The 14,363-nt window shown below is 43.0% G+C and overlaps 1 protein-coding gene across 1 annotated transcript in view; it reads right to left on the reverse strand.

Annotated features, from left to right (window-relative positions):
* The window catches only part of LOC139422296 (glutamate receptor ionotropic, NMDA 2C-like), a 73,820-nt gene that overhangs the window by 20,407 nt on the left and 39,050 nt on the right, over positions 1-14,363 (reverse strand). Inside the window, exons 4-5 of the mRNA XM_071173486.1 lie at positions 13,000-13,114; positions 8,122-8,333 (exon numbers count right to left, since the gene is read on the reverse strand). Of these exons, the coding sequence (XP_071029587.1) occupies positions 8,122-8,333; positions 13,000-13,114 (327 nt within the window). The remainder of the gene's footprint in view (positions 1-8,121; positions 8,334-12,999; positions 13,115-14,363) is intronic.

Consider the following 14,363-nt stretch of genomic DNA (forward strand, 5'->3'; position numbering starts at 1 on the left):
TTAGCTCAACCGTCCCGTGGACGGGACACCGATCCCGAAGAGGTTTTAACACTTACAGTGCCTTGCAAAAGTATTCGGCCCCCTTGAACTTTGCGACCTTTTGCCACATTTCAGGCTTCAAACATAAAGATATAAAACTGTATTTTTTTGTGAAGAATCAACAACAAGTGGGACACAATCATGAAGTGGAACGACATTTATTGGATATTTCAAACTTTTTTAACAAATCAAAAACTGAAAAATTGGGCGTGCAAAATTATTCAGCCCCTTTACTTTCAGTGCAGCAAACTCTCTCCAAAAGTTCAGTGAGGATCTCTGAATGATCCAATGTTGACCTAAATGACTAATGATGATAAATACTTGTGTAATCAAGTCTCCGTATAAATGCACCTGCACTGTGATAGTCTCAGAGGTCCGTTAAAAGCGTAGAGAGCATCATGAAGAACAAGGAACACACCAGGCAGGTCCGAGATACTGTTGTGAAGAAGTTTAAAGCCGGATTTGGATACAAAAAGATTTCCCAAGCTTTAAACATCCCAAGGAGCACTGTGCAAGCGATAATATTGAAATAGAAGGAGTATCAGACCACTGCAAATCTACCAAGACCTGGCCGTCCCTCTAAACTTTCAGCTCATACAAGGAGAAGACTGATCAGAGATGCAGCCAAGAGGCCCATGATCACTCTGGATGAACTGCAGAGGTCTACAGCTGAGGTGGGAGACTCTGTCCATAGGACAACAATCAGTCGTATATTGCACAAATCTGGCCTTTATGGAAGAGTGGCAAGAAGAAAGCCATTTCTTAAAGATATCCATAACAAGTGTTGTTTAAAGTTTGCCACAAGCCACCTGGGAGACACACCAAACATGTGGAAGAAGGTGCTCTGGTCAGATGAAACCAAAATTGAACTTTTTGGCAACAATGCAAAACGTTATGTTTGGCGTAAAAGCAACACAGCTCATCACCCTGAACACACCATCCCCACTGTCAAACATGGTGGTGGCAGCATCATGGTTTGGGCCTGCTTTTCTTCAGCAGAGACAGGGAAGATGGTTAAAATTGATGGGAAGATGGATGGAGCCAAATACAGGACCATTCTGGAAGAAAACCTGATGGAGTCTGCAAAAGACCTGAGACTGGGACGGAGATTTGTCTTCCAACAAGACAATGATCCAAAACATAAAGCATAATCTACAATGGAATGGTTCAAAAATAAACATATCCAGGTGTTAGAATGGCCAAGTCAAAGTCCAGACCTGAATCCAATCGAGAATCTGTGGAAAGAACTGAAAACTGCTGTTCACAAATGCTCTCCATCCAACCTCACTGAGCTCGAGCTGTTTTGCAAGGAGGAATGGGAAAAAATGTCAGTCTCTCGATGTGCAAAACTGATAGAGACATACCCCAAGCGACTTACAGCTGTAATCGCAGCAAAAGGTGGCGCTACAAAGTATTAACTTAAGGGGGCTGAATAATTTTGCACGCCCAATTTTTCAGTTTTTGATTTGTTAAAAAAGTTTGAAATATCCAATAAATGTCGTTCCACTTCATGATTGTGTCCCACTTGTTGTTGATTCTTCACCAAAAAATACAGTTTTATATCTTTATGTTTGAAGCCTGAAATGTGGCAAAAGGTCGCAAAGTTCAAGGGGGCCGAATACTTTCGCAAGGCACTGTATTTTTCTTAAAACTGCATTGTTGGTTAAGGGCTTGTAAGTCAGCATTTCATTGTAAGGTCTACAATTTGATATATAGTGTACCGTTAGAATGTTGGAGTCAAAATGACTAGGTTTGGCTTGAAGGGGTTCCCTCCAGGCCAGGGTTTCTAGTGTTAAGGCCAATACAAAGGCAGTCCAATTATTTCCTAGATCTGAAAGGAACAGCTATGCTTAAATCAAGAATGCAGACAACAAAAATATTGTTGTGAAATGTAATTAATCTGCTCACAGCTATCGGTTTTCAGTATATGAATATTGGTTTGTTTGTTACCATTGCAGCTTGTTATTGATTGAGACAGACAGGTGTGAATTGATTAATATAAAGGTGGCCATTTGTCGCTCATCCAGGGTTATAAATGTTATTGGCTGAGAGTTTTTGGGGATATTCACAAGTCTTCACCTGATTCATGTTCTTATTGAATGACGACTACTGCTCCTGTACATGGATTGGATGTGAATGGAAGAGATGAGTGACCAATGGCATGTCGTAATTTTTCGATAATACATGGGGATGAATTAGGAACTCAGCTAATGTGGCCATTTTCAATCAAGATAGTCGATGCACCAATTCCACCCATCAGGTTACAAACAGTAATAACATTGTTGTAAAGACATCTATTCTCATTTCATAAAAGCCCATCGTTAACGTCATGCTCCTGGAGCAATAGAGCAAGAGGCTTCAGTTTATATGGCAAACATCTCATTAGCATGATTTCCTAAAGGAGATGTAGCAGGAAGAAACATACCAGAAGAAGGTGGAGGAGGGAGAGTGACAGAGAGAAACAGAATGGTATAAAAAGACCTCCTTGATGTGTGCCCAGGAGCTGACGTCAGGAGTGGGGTTGCAGGGAGAACTGGAGGGACTGGGCGGCTCCACAGGCCTGCGCATTATGTCATGGCTGCGACAGATGGACGGACAGCTGGGGCTGACCAAAACAAATCTGACACAAATGAATCACAAACAAACAAAGGCAGGAGTGAAACACAATGCTGGATTATTTGCTGCCTGGCTAATGGCGGGCTCGTCCACGGCAGATAACCAGCCTACATACTCAATCCTGTAGACCTTGCCCCATTACCAATGTTTTTGGGGCTTAAAGCAATACTTCCTCTTCAGGCATTGCTCTGTCCCCCCCCCGTTCCCTACCCTTGGCGAAATGATTTGACCTAAACCTCAATGCAATACACACATCCTTATGCTAAGCCATGGTAACGAAGTGTACACCAGCATGGGGCCCACTACATGTGGAGCGGCTGGAATGACCCTGACAAAGTGAGCTTTACCTGTATACACAACCACTGAACTGATCTACAGAGAGAGAGAGAGAGAGAGAGAGAGAGAGAGAGAGAGAGAGAGAGAGACAGACAGACACAGACAGAGAGAGAGAGAGAGAGAGAGAGAGAGGGGGAATCCAGGGGAACTAAATGGACAGCACTAGCTGTGCATATCAAGTGGAGGAAGTTGACGCTGGTATAATCCATTCCTCTAAATTATCAACAGGATTACCAGGAACGTGATTAGGAAAATGTCCTCCAGTTGCACACTAACTGGATTATGGGAGCGTCGTTGGAATATGTGGGTGGAAAACATAGTGACGTGATTAACAGTGTGTTGGAGACTTGAACAGGGTTCAAATTAAACATTGACTCTTGGGGGTCCCCAGCGTCTCTTAGGGTCACACAATGTCTCTTGGAGGCGCACAACGTTGACATATTTGACTTTTTTCAAGGGACCACATTGATGTTGCAGCAGTTCGAGGATGTTAGAAACCTCTGATATAGAGCGAAGAAGAAAACAGACAGTCAGAGAGGGGAGGGGCTCATTCCATAGCTCACCGACAGTGGCACCTAGGGAGGGGCGGTGTGGGGGACCAAGTGAACCATGATGAGATGCAGAGAGCACTAATGACACATCACCCTTAACCTCCCTCAGACCTTCAGACTAATGGAGTGTGCCCTCAGCCCTCAGACACAGGGAAGAGGAGGGATGCGAGGGGCAATGAGACGCGCAGACAGCCGATGGAGGCGCAGACCTGCAGCCGCAACAAAAGGAAACAACTGAAGTGTTTGGAGGAAACGAGCGGGTGGTGTGAGACATCGCAGAGTAAACAGACAGGTCCCAACATCCCCTGTCTCACCAGCTGCCAGGGATCACTGCTGGGAGGTTAAGTGGTCTTCTGATTGCATCCAAACAGGTTTGGGAATATAAGAGAATATGTGTGTGTTTGTGTGTCTGTTTGTGGTGTGTGGTGTGTGTTTGTGTGCTTGTGGTGTGTGTGTGCACATGTGTGTTCACGTGTTTGTGTGTTTGCTACAAATGTGTGTGTGTTGTTGTCACCACAAAAACAATTATTTGTGTAAATGAGTATCTGCTTGTTGTCTGAAGGAAATCCAAAGGCACAGTTGTTTTGGGTCCCTATATCCAGCAGGAATCCCTTGAAACATTCACCTTTGAAACAAACTTAATTGGACCACGGTGCTGTCCATTATTCCTGCCAATGTGTGGCTCGGGGGGGCTCACCCACTGCTGAACCCAGTCTCAGTTTTAATCAAATCAACCTATTATCATCTCGCTCTCATTAGGCAAAATTGTTATATGATGACATCATCGTCTAACGTCAACGCTACTGTTCACCTAGGGATCACCAGCAATGGCAAGAGGCTAATGCGCTGACGTGTGGTCACTGTAAGGGTCTGTAACAAGCTAGTGAAGTGAAAAACATTACAAAGAGCTTTACAGAAGAATAGGACTTGTCTCTCTGGACAACCTGACACATAAGTTTTATCAGTCTGACCACAGTGGAGCAGAGTGAACAGAGTGACTGTTTGTTTTGTCTCTTCAAGGAGGAATAAGTGTGTCTCCATGCGAAGCCGCACAGATGGTCCGGTACGCAGGCTTCCTCGTTTCTCTCGTCTGCTGAGGGCTTGAGGGATTGGAACAGAGGGCCCAGAAATACTCCCGCCTGACGGATGGCTCGTGGCGCTGGCACCCAGCTCGGACGAGTCGTGTAGGTGTGAGTTATGGGCGATACGGGCCTCGGCGGGAGTCTTGGGGCATGGAAGCGGTTTCTGAGAGAGGTCGCTGATGGCCCTTAATAAATGAGAATGCCAGGTCCTCTAGCTCCCTGTTCTGCCGGCCAGGAAATATGACTGGCGGCCAGGATAAAAAAACACCACAGCCCTGGGGTCCATTATTAGCATCAGCCCCCAGGGCTGGTCTTTTTGGGCCTCTATCTCAACCCACTAACTGCATCATTTAGTTGCTTACTTGGTTTAGCCAATTTCTCCCATATGAACTCAAGAAAAAAAATCCTTGTTCAACATGGCAAACTGCACTCTAAGTCAAGACAAAACACACTACAACTATGCAGATTATAATAATGGGGTGTTTTGGTCAGTGCAAGCTAAAAAAAGATCTGGTCTGCTTCCCAAGCAGATTTTCACTGAATTGAGCTCATCCCCTCTTCTTATTAACAACCATTGTCAGTAATGGATAATGTTTCCTTTCCCCATATCCATTCACTAATGAACATCACTATCAGTCTCTAGGTGTCCAGGATTGATGAGGCGGCCTAATCAGCCCATCTAATTGATATCCCAGCAAGCAGCACATATATTTCCCTTATTGGGTCACACTGTGATTACTGTGATGTCTCACTCTGGCTGTCTGCTTTAATGAAGATCTCACCCTATTGTATGATAAGGACTCATGGCTGGGCTAACGGTAGGGGAAGAGACTGTTCATCCTATTCACACCTAAAGGCACTCTCCAAGTTACAGTCCAAATGAATCAACCACAGCATGTTCTACATGTTGGAACTGTCATTAATATGGTGTCTGTGGTAGTTCTTAGCTCAGTTTACGTTTAACAAGTAGTGGCAACCCGTCATTCAGGGAAGGTGGGGGAGAGCCACACCTGATTTGAGCCCCACCTAATTCAGCTAAATAATGTGTTGCCTGTTTTGCATGTTATTTTGGGATTAATATGTGTCAATTATCAGTTTGCAAACAATAAAAATCAAAACAAATTGTTAATAAAGATGCTTACAAACATGGTCTCTTTTTTTATTTATTTAGTAAGGCAGCTCCAAAATGCAGGTGTTTCAGCCTAGCTCAGTGCTTTATGTGGTGGTGGGGCAGCCAGTGGAAAATACGGAGAGTTGGTGATGTTCTTTAGTTGCGCTGTGATGGCCTCAGTGTTCTGTCACTCATGGGGACACTACGTTACCGCAACATCTACAGGGAGAGCTCGAAAATTCAAACCTCACTGGGTGCTACAATAGAGTTACATTAGAAGGGCCCATCCAAGAAGGCTCAATGTCATTGGCCACAGATAAAATGATGTCAAATCACATTATATCTAACATAGCTTGATCATGTCAACATCATACTTTCAAAATCTTAGCTAGCAAGCTAGACAAGCAGTCATCATCGTGAATTATGTCAACAGTCTACTGGCAAAATATTTTCAATCCTTGTCATATGAAGAAAAATTATAGATAAAACGTATTGGTGCTCATCGGCCATTGGACATAAACATTACACAACAAGTTGGTAATCACAAATTCAACAATGAGGGGTTTGGAAGAAATCAGTGGATAACTGCAAGCATTGCAAAGCAATCACGAGCCTGCTATTCAGTGGAGTGGGTGTGTGGTCCAAGTCTGGGTTTAAGGGTCTCTTTTCCAAGCTTAAAAGGATAAACACTCACATGCCATGAGCCAGAAAAGGTTGAATACATTGGTCATGCTGGGAACTCTGAAGCAACTGGGAACTGGGAAAAAAATGAGCTCTGACTGGGAAAATACGTTTTGAACGGTCATCCAACTCGGAACTCCGGACTCTTTCTAGAGCTCTGACCTGAAGATCATTGACTTCATGATTCGACCTTGTTTATTTCAGAGTTCCCAATTGTCTTGAAAGGACCATAAATCCAGAGAATGCCTGACTTTGATGACAAAGTTGGATTACAAACTTTGCCCACAAAGATTGCGGCTTCACCTTCCTGTTAAAGTGAGCACAGCACAAGAAGTTGAGTCCAAAATGTATTGTATGCTGCTGCATAAGTGATGTAATATGCCAGGGAGATATGTATACTGTAGCTAAGAAAGTAATACTAGTCTATGTTGTGAAGTCATCTGTTAGTAGCCCATGTGCCTCACCATAATAATTTGGTCCCTTTCCCCACATAATTTAGCCTACTGTTCTGACTTGGTGATGCACATGTATCCTATAGTCTGTTTAAGAGAAATATAATAATTGAATTTTGTAAGAGCTTTCATTGTCTGTTTATATGCCCCCTTTATTTATCCTATGGTTCTGACTTGGTATACAGGGAGAATACTGTAAGAACGACCCATATTCTGAATTCTGTCACTGTACATTTCAAAAGTGGTGAGCAAATAGTTATATTGACTATGTCCGTCCTAGATCGTTCATTATTCTCTTAATCAAAATTATGGATTGCCTCTTATCCACTTGTTGTCCGCTTATGCCATAGTTCGTACATCTCAATTGTCAGTAGAACCACATTTTTGTTTTAAGCAAGTCAGCCATATCAGCTATGTTTTTTTTTAAAGGCAGTAAACAAGGCTGAATTAACTGTTTCGCTGCCAGACAAAGCTCCGCTGATAGCCGGGTGTAGCATTGTTAAGGATTCACTCAATGGTGCTGAACAGGTCCATGTAGGCCCCAATGCCACTCTAAATAATGCCACTTTAATAATGTCTACATATCTTACATTACTCATATCATGTGTATATACTGTATTGAGACCCAATCACTGGACACTTTAATAAATGGATCACTAGTCACTTTAAATAATGCAACTAATAATGTTTACATATCTTACATTACTCATATCACATGTATATACTGTATTTTATTCCATCTACTGCTACTTGCCTATGCCGCTCGGCCATCGCTCATCCATATACTTACATGTACATATTCTCATTCACCCCTTTAGATTTGTATTAGGTAGTTGTTGGGGAATTGTTAGATTACTTGTTAGATATTACTGCACTGTTGGAACTCGAAGCACAAGCATTTTGCTACCCTCACATTAACATCTGCTAACCATCTGTATGTGACCAATAAAATTTGATTTGATTTGAACAGTTTGTGGACATTGTTTGTCACCGTTATAGTGCAATTCATGTATTATTTAGTGTTGTTTTGTGTTGTGTAGTGGCTTTGCTGGCATGCATCTAAAAATGTTTTGGGGAGTTTGCCCCACCAAGATATATATGCTAAAATCGCCCCTGACAACAGGTAATGGTGAAACAGGATAATGGATGTACATCACCATAGTAGTACGCTACACTTTTATGCTCTGTTTCATTCTTCTCATCAGAAAAAGTTTGTTGTCATTAATATCAGAGAGGAATACTGTTCCACTCACGTCTCTGTCTTGTTGGACTGGCGGCGGCAGGGCACAGTGTTGCTGACACAGGTCCCAGTCATGGGGTCGACAGCCTCCACTATGACAAAGGGACGTTCCTCCAGTGTGGCCACAGTCAAGTGTCTGTTATCTGATACGGGCTCCAGATAGGTGCCGTAGCGAGGCCACACCGGGTATCTCATCTGCAGGATCCCCATCTCATAGTTCCCCACCTGGAAGAGGAGAGAGAGAAGGGAAAATAACAGGCATTAGTCATACTTTAGCTTATCGGTATTCAAACCTGCAATACAATCACATCTCAAACTACTCCTCAGAGATTTCCATGCAGCCGTGTGGGAAATGCCAGGATAGATTAAGTCGAGGAAATGTTATTTCCAGGTCTGCATTTTTTGTTATAGATTTTCCTGTGTATTCTATTATAGAAAAAAAGGAAATACATTTTACTGTTGAATGCTAAGTGATGGATTCTCTCATTTCCACAAGGAAAACATACAGTCGATCAAATATATATCAGGATGCAGAAAGACAAGATCTTTGCCCATTTTAAATAGACCTCAACAATCCTGAGGCACACACTGTGTAGTTGCACCACCTGTGACGTCTCCTTGCACTAAGTTAGAGAGGTTTGTCTTGTCTCACTCTGAACATCTGTACTTAAGCTGTGAGGATCAGCCAGTCACAGAGGACCAAACTCTTTATCTGTTCTTTCCTCCATTACCAAACACAGTTGGTGAGGAAGTAGTTCAGTATGCTGAACAGCACTTCTCTGCTTCATTGCAGAGAAGTGATCACACACAGTAATTAAAGTGATCACGCACAGTAATTAAACTGTGGCTTTCACAGAGCCCAAAGCAGTAACACTTCTATTATTGTTCTCTATGGTTTTATGTGTTGAGAATGAGGTTGTAAACTTTTACATAGTGATGATGATTTAACCGTTCTTAATGGCACACATATTGTGCTTTTAATCAGTGAAGTTCCATAATTAAGAGTTGTTTAAGGTTAAACAAAGAGTTGAATAAGTATTCTCTCCAGAATGTTTTTGTGTTCATTGTTTTTTATGCCTCCTAATTATTACGGAGCGACATTAAAATGGATCGTGAACTGTGTTGATAATTGTATTCATTGTTACTGTGTTGATAATTGTATTCATTGTTACTGTGTTTGCACATAGAGCATATTGACCAACTTTTATGTTTCTGTCAATATATTGGCGGATTGTCACACGTATCAGCAACAAAAGACTGCAGGGTAAAACCATTTCATTGCTCACATTAACAACATTTAACAACATGTTTGTGTTCAATCAACTACCTCTACAATGGCAGAATACTGGTCAATAACTTTTTAGAATGTATGGATTGCACTGCCATCTTTAATTCATGTCAGGGGTCACTAAAATGATGCTTGGCCAACTCCGAGGCATCTAAGATGCAATAAAGTGAGCATTGAAAGTTACAACCTTACAATAACAATAATAATATTTGACATATCCCGGCTGCCGAGTGGGGCAGCGGTCTAAGGCACTACATCACTGTGTTAGAGGGGTCACTACAGACACCCTGGTTCAAATCCAGGCTGTATCACAGCGGTCTAAGGCACTGCATCTCAGTGTTAGAGGAGTCACTACAGACACCCTGGTTCAAATCCAGGCTGTATCACAGAGGTCTAAGACACTGCATCTCAGTGTTAGAGGGGTCACTACAGACACCCTGGTTCGAATCCAGGCTGTATCACAGCGGTCTAAGGCACTGCATGTCAGTGTTAGAGGAGTCACTACAGACACCCTGGTTCGAATCCAGGCTGTATCACAGCGGTCTAAGGCACTACATCGCTGTGTTAGAGGGGTCACTACAGACACCCTGGTTCAAATCCAGGCTGTATCACAGCGGTCTAAGGCACTACATCGCTGTGTTAGAGGGATCACTACAGACACCCTGGTTCAAATCCAGGCTGTATCACAGCGGTCTAAGGCACTGCATCTCAGTGTTAGAGGGGTCACTACAGACACCCTGGTTCAAATCCAGGCTGTATCACAGCGGTCTAAGGCACTGCATCTCAGTGTTAGAGGGGTCACTACAGACACCCTGGTTCAAATCCAGGCTGTATCACAGCGGTCTAAGGCACTGCATCTCAGTGTTAGAGGAGTCACTACAGACACCCTGGTTCAAATCCAGGCTGTATCACAGAGGTCTAAGACACTGCATCTCAGTGTTAGAGGAGTCACTACAGACACCCTGGTTCAAATCCAAGCTGTATCACAACCGGCTGTGCTTGGGAGTCCCACAGGGCAGCGTACAATTGGCCCAGCATTGTCCAGATTTGGCCGGTGTAGGCCGCCATTGAAAATAAGAATTTGTTCTTAACTGAATTGCCTAGTTAAATAAAGGTTACATTTAATAAAAAATACATTATTTTACAGCAGTCAAAGACTGCATAATTCTGCTTTCTTTGGATTGGCTGTTCTAAATGTTTATCAGGGGGCCAACCCGTACCACTGACAAATGCCTTTGCTTCATAATAATCTCTCCTACTAATACTGAAAGTTATCTGATTATTGCAGTCATTATTGTCAGATGTCACAAAGGACAACAAAATACAACTATTAGAATATCCTCTGTTTTACTGGTATGCTTATTTATTCCTGTCTCTCCTGCCGGACTATTGATTAATCCTCTTGTCTTCCTTTCCCCTAGTTTATGGGCCTTGTCAATGGATCACAATGGTAAAAGAGAGCATAAGAGTGTCCCCTCACTCTTTTTAATGGCTTTACAGAGCCAAACCTCTTTGTTTGTGTCAAAGAACAGACTTGTCAGTTTGCCTTTGTAACATGTTGGAGATGAGAGAGGAAGCCAAGATCTCAAATACCTATAGCCTGTCTGGATCCCCAGACTTCTTCTGCTTGTCTTCTTCTCCTTCTTCTTCTCCTTATCCTCTTCTTCTCCTCTTGTTCTCCTTCTCCTCTTCTTCTCCTTCTCCTCTTCTTCTTCTTCTCTTCTTCTCCTCTTGCTCTCCTTCTCTTCTTCTCCTCCTCTTTTTCTCATTCTCTTCATCTTCACTTCTTCTTCTTCTTCTCTTCTCCTCCTCCTCTTCTCCGTCTCTTTTTTCTTCATCTTCTCTTCATCTCCTCCTCTTCTTCTCCTTCTCTTTTTCTTCATCTTCTCTTCTCCTCCTCTTCTTCTCCTTCTCTTTTTCTTATTCTCCTCTTCTTCTTCTCCTTCTATACTTCTTCTCTTCTTCTCCTCTTCTTCTCCTTCTCTTCTTCTCCTTCTCTTCTTCTTCTCCTCCTCTTCTCCTCTTCTTCTTCTCTTCTCCTTATCTTCCTCTTCTCTTCTTCTTTGAGCCTCAATTCGTTGGGGCATGGACTTTACTAGGTGTCGAAAGCGTTCCATAGGAATTCTGGCCCTTGTTGACTCTGATGCTTAGTTAGCTGGATGTCCTTTGGGTGGTGGATCATCCTGATATACATGGGAAACTGTTGAGGGTGAAAAACCCAGCAGTGTTGCAGTTCTTGCCACACTCAAACCAGTGCGCCTGGTACCTACTACCATACCCTGTTCAAAGGCACTGCAATATTTTGTCTTGCCCATTCACCCTCTGAATGGCACACATACACAATCCATGTCTCAATTGTCTCAAGGGTAAAAAAGTATTCTTTAACCTGTCTCCTCCCCTTCATCTACACTGATTGAAGTGACATCAATAAGGGATCATAGCTTTCACCTGGATTCACCTGGTCAGTCTGTGTCATGGAAAGAGCAGTGTTCCTAATGTCTTGTGCACTCAGTGTAAGTTATTGTTATTCTTTTGAAGTATCACTTCAGGTAATGTTTTGAGTAGCTCAGAAATGTCCAGTAACAGAGTTTAAAGATGAGCCTTTTAGATCACGTCCAGCAGTAAGCTTGTTGAATTCTCATCCTCAAAGTGGACTCACTACACTGCAGCAGCTACAGCGCATTCATTTTCTGTTGTATTTTTAACTGCAACCTTTCCATTGGCACAAGCTGTCAATAGATTACTACTCTCTCTCTCTCTCTGACCAACCACACATCTGATAGCCTTCAGTACAGCGCGCTGTCAGACCCTCCAATTACAGAGGCATAGGCCTCAGTTTCAATAACATACCTGAAATGAATAGGAACCAACCATGAGAGAACATCGATGGCACGTAATAAGCTGGAGAAGGCCCAGAGCTGTTTACCCAGAGATGTGGTTTAAGTAATAAGCTGAAGAAGGCCCGGAGCTGTTTACCCAGAGATGTGGTTTGGCCCAACATGCTCTGACACACATCAACGTCCATTCAACCACTGAATGCATTTAAGGAAGAAATCCGACCTCCACCTCCCTTCAGTGTCTACTCCCTACTGGGCATTACAGGTAGAGGGAAGGTGTGTTGTGAAGGTGGGATGAATATGTGAGACACGGTTCTGTTCGCTAAGAGTCGGTGGCTCTGAGGTAGTGGAATGCAAGGCAGGCTCATTTGAATCGCTGGTGTTTATAGGGAGATTGTCAGACGTGTAATCACACTAGGCCTGTGGTATGGAGAGACACCGGGTGGCCGGTTAGGACACTGTGATTGGTAGGAGGCAGTTAGAGCAAAATGCTAGCCTATAAGGTGGACAGTCTGTATTTTGTAACAGGTGATGCAAAGGAAATGTAACAGCCCACAATATGCCCAAGTCAAGGCCTGTCAGTGATAGTTCATGAAAATACACAGTGAATGAGGCAGTAATTCATGTGTTGTTAATAACACTTTTTGGAGTTTTTCCTTTTCGTAATGAGCAGGTTATATAGCCTTATTAACTTGTAGTCATATAACACAAAGACTAACCCTAGTTTTACTGATTGGGAGGAATATAATGAAGTATAATGTCTCACCTTATCCCACTGTCTCTCTCGATCTAAGGTGATGATGACCATAGCCGGGTTGATCAGGTACCCTTCAGGGTTGAACGAGAAGTCGTTGTGTTCCCATGTTACGTTTAACATGTGCCTGAAAACAAGGGAAATCAATCAAAGAGTTAAATGCTCATTACAACATTATACTAATACTTAATGCCCATTAATCCAATCTTCCGATGGTTTCATCCTATTTCTAAAGCACTACCTGCTGATTGTTTTGCACATAGCTATCGACATGAACTCCCTGTCATCACGCACTGCGAGGCTGCTCTCTCACCTCTCCTCCCTCTCTCGCTCAGTCCAGCAGAGGTGATGAAAGCATGCTGGGTAATGAACGGGCCCTCTGTCTAGTCCATGTGAAAGGCTTGTTTAATCTGGTAATCTGTGATAATCTTATGAACAGGCGGAGTGATTTACAATCAAAAGCTCATTAAAAAGAGACCTAATTAAATGAGGTGTTGAGTCTATTGACCGCCGAGGAGCGAGCGAGGCACTGCTCCCTTTGAATAGGGAGGTCTGAGAGAAAGAACAATATTGTGCCAGGGAGGGAAATAAAAGAGTGGAGAGCAGACGGAGAGTGCTATACCAGGCTTTTTTCTGCCTGCCGGACCCTCATATTACCAACTTTGGTCATTGCTATTCCACTCAGGATTGTTTTTGTCTTTAAAGTGGAAAATCGTAGGGGTTGGAAACAGCAGCATGACTCAAATCAAAGGCTGAAATACAGCTGCCCAGACGGTTCTCCTTTTTCATGAAGGATTTCGATTTACAAAAATATAAGTTATCTTTCCCTCATGCTAGCCACTTTCAGAAAAGAGAAAATTACTTCTGAGGAGAAAGTGATGTTTTAATACCACTGAACTGTGTCAGATTTCATATTACGATCCTGGTCCACAAAAATTGATAAAGAATACCACCCTGTACCCTGCCTGGAAACTCTCCAATCCTCCCAGTCCAATCTCAATGACCTTGGCTAGTGTCAAATGCTGACGCTAAATCTGTTGTCCCTGAAGAAGCCGAGCTTCCCTTTGGCTGATTAAAAATGTTCTGGAACCAAATAGGATTTGCTCCATGTTCCCTGGCACAGATGGCGCAATATTGCTCTTTTGGGCTGGGCTGGGCAGGTATGACAGGCCACATCATCTCTCTGTGATGCCAGTGCTTCCAACAGTGAGGTGATGGGACAGAGGTAGGATGGATGAGTTGGCAGGCAGGGGTTAAGAGAGTGAAAGGGAGAGTACCATGTTGCCCCCCACCACAACATTAAGCTGATGAAAAGCCACAGCTAAATGACTGTTGAGTAACTGTTGACTGATGTTGTCAAGTCAGTCCTTCTCAAT

This window comes from Oncorhynchus clarkii, chromosome 12 (assembly GCF_045791955.1).
Source record: "Oncorhynchus clarkii lewisi isolate Uvic-CL-2024 chromosome 12, UVic_Ocla_1.0, whole genome shotgun sequence".
In the NCBI taxonomy this organism is placed as follows: Eukaryota; Metazoa; Chordata; class Actinopteri; order Salmoniformes; family Salmonidae; genus Oncorhynchus; species Oncorhynchus clarkii.